This window comes from Vanellus vanellus, assembly GCF_965231255.1.
Source record: "Vanellus vanellus genome assembly, chromosome: 5".
Classification (NCBI taxonomy): domain Eukaryota; kingdom Metazoa; phylum Chordata; class Aves; order Charadriiformes; family Charadriidae; genus Vanellus; species Vanellus vanellus.
The window spans coordinates 64362057-64369568 of record NC_138910.1 but is presented as its reverse complement, the minus strand read 5'-3'; the positions used below and the strand labels follow the sequence as shown (position 1 = coordinate 64369568).

The 7512-nt window shown below is 37.1% G+C and overlaps 1 protein-coding gene across 1 annotated transcript; it reads left to right on the top strand.

Moving 5' to 3' along the window:
• Positions 1-2860: 2860 nt before the first annotated feature.
• Positions 2861-6291, top strand: LRRC8B (leucine rich repeat containing 8 VRAC subunit B; the record flags this gene model as incomplete). Its single annotated transcript, XM_082483694.1, has 2 exons — positions 2861-4993; positions 6019-6291. The coding sequence occupies 2 exons, from the start codon at positions 2861-2863 to the stop codon at positions 6289-6291; spliced, it is 2406 nt and encodes an 801-aa protein (XP_082339820.1).
• Positions 6292-7512: the final 1221 nt, after the last annotated feature.

Below are 7512 nucleotides of genomic sequence, written 5' to 3'. Positions count from 1 at the left end.
TTTTTGTAGCAAACTTCAAGTAAGAAGAACTGATTAGTTTTAATTCTAGGTTGGAAATGAAAAAAACCCACCTTTTGATTTTTCTGTCTATGTTTAAATCAAGCATGTTTGGTTTGAGTCGAGACACGATCCAGATATTCTTTGTGGAATGAAAGGCTTAGTTTGGATGGGTTTAGTACCTTTTTCTGCTTTTACACCTACGAATTTGTATTCAAACCTCAAAGAATTATTCTAAAAACTCATTTTAAAGGTATTCACAGATGTGTTTTTTGCAAGTTGAACTGGAATGATTGAAGAAATTGCTATTTCTTAGCTATGATTTGAGCATCTCAGCTGCAGGACTAGTAACGTTACATAAATGCAAAAACTGTTGAGCTTAAAGTGGCTTTTAGTGCTTAGAAAGGGGACAATAATAAGGACTATTACTTTATCTGTAGGAAAAGCAACTTTCAGATGGTGAGCAAATAAATAATTTGATTGGGGTGGCATTTTGAATTATTCTAATTAGATCGTGTAGATCTAGTTAGATCTCTTGCTCATTAAATGTTGGACCTTTAAAACACTGCTGCGGAAGGAGTAATGAGCTGTTGTTCTAATACAGTTACTGGAGTTCAAATATTTCATGATCTGATAGACAATTTGTTTTCTCTCCAGGAGTGTATTGTAACCATCCTGTCCTCCTACAGCTGCTTTCCCTTGAGTGGGCCTGGTAAGTTTCCACATTCTATTGAAAGTAGCCTTGTCAATGCAAGAAGGGTTAACTTAACTCTCAACCATTCTTCTCCCTTCAAATGTGAATGTGGAGTAAGAATGAAGTTCTGCCTTAGTTCAGCTGTTGTCTTTTTTTTATAACAGCTTGTCAGCTCTGCTTGGAATTGAAATGTCCAGCACCAATAAATAAATGTGAGGCAGCAGTGGGCCTAGGTGGCCAAGGCGGCCAGTAGCATCCTGGCCTGTATCAGAAATAGTGAGGCCAGCAGGACTAGGGAAGCAATCATCCCCCTGTACTCAGCACTGGTGAGGCTGCATCTTGAATACTGTGTTCAGTTTTGGGCCTCTCACTACAAGAAAGACATTGAGGTGCTGGAGTGTGTCCAGAGAAGGACAACGAAGCTGGTGAGGGGTCTAGAGCACAAGTCCTTATAAGGAGTGGCTGAGGGAACTGGGGTTGTTTAGCCTGGAGAAAAGGAGGCTGAGGGGAGACGCTACCGTGCTTTACAACTACCTGAAGGGAGGTTGTAACAAGATGGGTGTCAGTCTCTTTTCCCAAGTAATAGGCAATGTGATAAGAGGAAACAGCCTCAAGTTGCATCAGGGGAGGTTTAGATTGGATATTAGGAAAAATTGCTTCACCCAAAAGGTAATCAAGCATTGGAACAGGCTGCCCAGAGAAGTGGTTGAGTCACTGTCCCTGGAGGTATTTAAAAGATGTGTAGATGCGGTGCTCAGGAACATGGTTTAGTGGTGGCCTTGGCAGTGTGAGGTTAACGGTTGGACTTGTTCTTTTCCAACCTAAATGATTCTGTGAATAAGTAAAACACAGAATATCCCTATTGCTTTGTATCTGTACTGCTTAACAAATTCTATAATAAGCTTTCTGCAAAGCCGGTAGTACCTATGATGTTGCCATTGACACTGGATAGGTTATTGATTTATTTTTTTGTAGCATGCCAAATATGGGCCTCTATTTTTGAGAAACTTGCCTTTAGCTAAACTTGGTATATTAAAATTGACTGAATTCTACTTCTTGAAGTCTTGCATGTTGTGTATTTCATTTTGACATAGTTATTTGGAAAAAAAAATTACTTCCCAGTTGAAATAGGGCTAGCTCTAGGCGGTTTCCTGTTTTTTGTTGATGTGACTGCAAGACTTTGACTTCATGTTCTACATGATCATGTCTGAGTATGTTCTCTTCCACTTCATGTAACTGTAGCAATGCAGAGATTAATGGATCCTGATGTCCGTGATAAGGCAGTGGTTCTGATGAAAGCTGAAATGTTTGCTCTTTATTTAGGTGAAGCCATTAAAAATAAAATATATTCAATGTCTTCTCCTTCCAGAATGAAGACAAATGTAAAGATGGCATGTCCAAGGAATTTTAAAAGGTGTAGACCTCCTGACTGAGCAGTGCTGTGAATTTTATTCTCTTTAATTAGTAAGGTAAGTATGAATCAAACCTAGGCTGCTGGGGGTTAAGTGTGCCATTTATACATATATGATGATATTGGACAATAACAAGTTGTGTCAGTTTCATTTTCATTCTGTCAGTATGCTTAATTCTCTTGATGGGAGAAGACGGGGAATTATATATAGGAATATGTAATGCTCTTTTGAGAATTTTTGTGTATTCTTTATTCTTTAATTAGGTAGAGTGATTTAATCTAGTAGAAAATTCTAAATTACAGGAGCCATCATGTTAATATATCGCTCTGATTTTTTTTTTTAATTCTTTTTAAATGAGAAATCACTTTTGCTGTGTAAGTTTAGGACAGTGGTGAAAGACTGCTAGTAATATATCAGACACTTCTTTAACTTACACCTGCTTGTTGCTTCTACTTGAACAGTATCCAAATGTTTGGTCAAAATATACTTTCTCCTAATTTGTGATGCTGGTTTCACTCATTTAAATTTTTGCATTCCAAGTAACTTTCCTTAAAATAAATATGAAGGTTAGGTACCAGGAGTTCTTGGATCCTTTGTATGTGCTCTGGATGTTAGGCCAAATGTTACACACTTAAAACTGTGAAAACAGCAATAAGCTTCAAGTGTTTAATGGTGAGAAAAATTGTTTTTAACAGTTCTCTAAGGGTGTCTTTTCTCTTTTCCTCTACCAGCTGCTGTTCTCTCACAGGTGAAAGTCATGATCACGCTAACAGAACTCAAATTCTTAGCAGATGCTCAGTCATCGTACCACATTTTAAAACCATGGTGGGATGTCTTCTGGTATTACCTCACCATGATAATGCTGCTAGTTGCTGTGCTCGCTGGGGCTCTCCAGCTTACTCAAACCAGAGTATTGTGTTGTCTTCCTTGCAAGCTAGAATTTGACAATCATTGTGCCGTGCCTTGGGATTTAATTAAAGCCAACCTTAACATGTCAGCTAGCTCTACAGCACAGATAAGCATCCCGCTTAAAATCCAGAATGATCTCCATCGGCAGCAGTATTCCTATATTGATGCAGTATGTTACGAGAGACAGCTTCACTGGTTTGCCAAATTTTTTCCGTACCTAGTGCTTCTGCATACCTTTATTTTTGCAGCTTGCAGTAATTTCTGGCTTTACTATCCTAGTACAAGTTCCAGGCTTGAGCATTTTGTAGCCATTCTTCAGAAGTGTTTTGATTCTCCATGGACAACGCGTGCCCTCTCAGAAACAGTTGCTGAGCAGTCTGTGAGGAAGTTGCCAATAGCCAAATCAAAAGCAGTGATTTCATCACCTGGGAGTTCAGTAGATATAGGGGCCAGCCGACAGTCCCTGCCGTATTCGCAACCTGGCTTGGAAACAACCGGAAGAGAAAATTCAAGTGTTCTTGACAAAAAAGAAGGGGAACAAGCTAAAGCTATATTTGAAAAAGTGAAGAAATTCAGAGTACATGTGGAAGAGAAGGATGTCATATATAGAGTGTACATGAAACAGATTATAGTGAAAGTCATTGTATTTGTAATAATAATAACTTATGTCCCCTACTATCTATCATTTATTACACTTGAAATTGATTGCGTAGTTAATGTTCAAGCCTTCACAGGCTACAAAAGGTACCAGTGTGTTTATTCACTAGCAGAAATTTTTAAAGTTTTGGCTTCATTTTATGTTGTTTTAGTGATCCTCTATGGCTTAACTTGTACTTATAGCTTGTGGTGGATGTTAAGAAGTTCACTTAAGCAATATTCTTTTGAGAAGTTGAGAGAGAAAAGTAATTACAGTGATATACCTGATGTAAAGAATGACTTTGCATTTATTCTCCACTTGGCAGATCAGTATGATCCTCTTTATTCCCAACGATTCTCAATATTCCTGTCTGATTTGAGTGAAAACAAACTGAAACAGATAAATCTTAACAATGAATGGTCAGTGGAAAAACTGAAAAATAAACTAGTAAGAAATTCCCAAGACAAGATTGAACTTCACCTTTTCATGTTAAATGGTCTTCCAGACAGTGTCTTTGAACTGACAGAAATAGAAGTCCTAAGCCTGGAACTTATTCCTGAAGCCAAACTTCCTTCAGCTGTGACCCAGCTAGTCAATCTCAAAGAACTCAATGTTTATCATTCATCACTAACTATGGATTATCCAGCAGTCAGCTTTTTAGAAGAAAACCTGAAAACGTTGCGCCTGAAATCTAGTGAGATGGGAAGAATTCCGTTTTGGGTCTTTCATCTAAAAAATCTACAAGAATTGTGCTTAACAGGATATTTCATGCTAGATCATCATAACTCCATATACAACGAAAGCTTTCAGGGGCTAAAAAATCTGAGATCAATTCACTTAAAAAACAACCTTTCCCGTATACCTCAAGTGGTTACAGACCTTCTGCCTTCTTTACAACATTTGTCTATCAACAATGAGGGAAATAAACTGATAGTGTTAAATAACCTGAAGAAGCTGGTAAACCTGAGAACCTTGGAATTAATCTGCTGTGATTTAGAGCGCATTCCCCATTCCATTTTTACCCTAAACAACTTGCATGAAATTGACTTAAAAGAAAATAATCTCAGAACAGTGGAAGAAATAATTAGTTTTCAACATCTTAAGAACCTTTCTTGCTTAAAATTGTGGCACAACAGTATTTCATATGTCCCAGTGCAGATTGGTGCATTATCAAACCTGGAACAACTCTATCTAAATTATAATAATATTAAAAATGTTCCATTGCAGCTATTTCTTTGTAAAAAATTACATTATTTGGATCTTAGCTATAATAAGCTAACCTCCATCCCTGAAGAAATCGGTTATCTGACCAATCTGCAGTACTTGGCTTTGACAAAAAACCATGTAAGTAGAATTTTTAATTACTACTTTAAAAAAAAAATAATCACATAGTGCCTTAACCTACCATTTCTTCTGGAGCAGCTTCTGGTTCAAACTGCTTTTATGGTGTTTGTGATTAAAGTAAATTCAGTAAAGCTGACAAAAGGGGTGGTGCTTGTCTAATTACGAAAACTTTGGTGTCATCAAAGGTTGCGTAATACCAAGTAAATACTATCCTGGTCAGTAGCAGCTTAAGGGCTCTGATCCACAGATAGTATAGGATAGGATGGCTGCAGGAATGTATCTTCCCTTTGCCTGCAGCTGTCTATCCCGTGTCATATTTTAATGGAAGTGAACAGTGTTAAATTTTTACCTTAAAATGTCAAACTGAAGCTGTAGTATATGAGTAGCTCAGCTGTCTGATTGGGAAGAGGGAAATAATTATAGCTGGTAACCTCATTAGCAGTGCTAAACTTCCTGGCTTGTTAGTGTGAGGTCCAGGCTTGTGACTTAAGACTTTTTTTGAGGTTTATAATTGTTTTCACTGGCGAGGCTGGCTTTGGATGTTCTATGTCAGTAGTCTGGACCAGGGCTAAGTTACTACTATACTGCACAGATAACTGCTTGTGCAGGTTTCACAACACAGGAGCTGTTAAATGTACTCCCCACAGAATCTGCGTGTGTTCTTCATTAAGTGATTCTTAGGAGACAGTAGCCTATTTATCTCCCCTGCCACCTGCACATGCATACATTTGTACGCACTTCCGTGTATGTATGTATATGCTCCCCCCTGCTATGCTTATGTCTTGACTTCTGCCAGTAGCTAAGCATCTTCACAACAGGACAAGTCTATAAAACCATTGTAGTGGTCTCAAGCAGTTTTTTGTATTATGATAGAATCATTACAACTTTCCCTTTCCTTATCCTTCTATAAATTAAGAGGGTTGGTTTTAATCCTAAAATAAAACCAGGAGATGTCAAAACATGCAGCTGCGTGTAGTCTGAGTTTTAACATACATAATTTTTGTTCTTTTCTTTCCTTTTTCTAGATTGAAATGCTGCCGGATGGATTATTTCAGTGCAAAAAGCTGCAATTTCTTCTTCTGGGAAATAACAGTCTAATGGATTTGTCCCCTTGTGTGGGTCAGCTACTGAATCTTGTTCAACTAGAGCTCATTGGAAACTATCTTGAATCACTTCCTGCTGAACTGGAAGAATGTCAGTTCTTAAAGCGGAATAGTCTAATTGTAGAAGAAAGGTTGTTAAAAACACTTCCACTTCGTGTAAGAGAGCGTTTGCAGACATGCTCAGATAAATGCTGAGTTTAAAATGAAACTCTGCATCATTGTATTTTGTAAGCTTTTTGCTTAATATCTCTCTAAAGATCTGCATAGGTGTGGAGAAGTGAGGGAAAGATAACAGTTTACAAATCAGTCTTAAACTTAAATGCATTGAACTGGACTGTATTGGAAAACAAATTTATTTGGATTCAAACAAAAGAATCAGCCTTTAACAGGTAACTGTATGTATGAAAAATCTGAATTATGAATTGTTGGTTGGGTTCTAATGGTTGAAATAATTCAGTTAAATGTTTGTGATAGTATTGAAATGGAAGAGTTGATCACCTTGCTATAGTGAGAGTGTATATACTTTTTTCCAATGGGAAACAGTTTCATCTCCTGCCGTATGAGATCTAAGAACTGTCTGGAATTAGTTTCTAAATATGAACTCTTCACTAACTTAGTTTTAACTCTTAATTTAACATATTCTATTTGAGCAGTTCAATTGCATGGGGTATACTGAAAGTAATTTTTCAACTTACCTTAATTTTTAAAGCTTTTGAGAAGTACTGAGCATTAATTCTATGATTGTGGAAGATGCCATTTGAATCTTGCTATTAAAACCAGTTGGACAATAATACCTGAAACCAGTTTCAGTATTTTGTCTTAAAAATAGTAAATACAAAATGAACTGCTGTCTAGAAATTGGGAGGAGTTGAAAGAATCTGGAGTAACTGTTGTGTGCATGTACTAAATAACAAATCTTACAGTACTGATCTTCATAGATAATGGTCAGTGGAACATGATATAGTTGCAAAGTTGTCTTCTGTATGTTGTGAGCATCCCAGGTGTTAGTGTAGTGTATATTGCTGTTTAACATTTTTATAACTTCTCATTACTGACTGCCTCAGTGCTTCTTCTCCACACCCAGTTACTGTATTTTGGTGGCTGGGGAGAGGATGAAGAAGGTTTGTATTGGATAGGGACAGAAAGACACAGTTAAAACAAACCAAATAATCACGTAGCTTATAAGCATTTGGGAGGGGAAAAAAAAAAAACAAACCAGGAAGCATTATAAGCTTTGCCTCTTCTAGGGATGTAATAATTTCATAACTTATAGTGGTGGAATAAGCTCTTATGCCATCCTTAATACTTGCAAGACTGGATGGAAATAAAATGGTTCCTGACTTCATTCTTCTGCTGTGCGCTGTTTTATTGTATCTGAAGTCTTAACTTTCATGATGATTATTATGTTCACTAAAA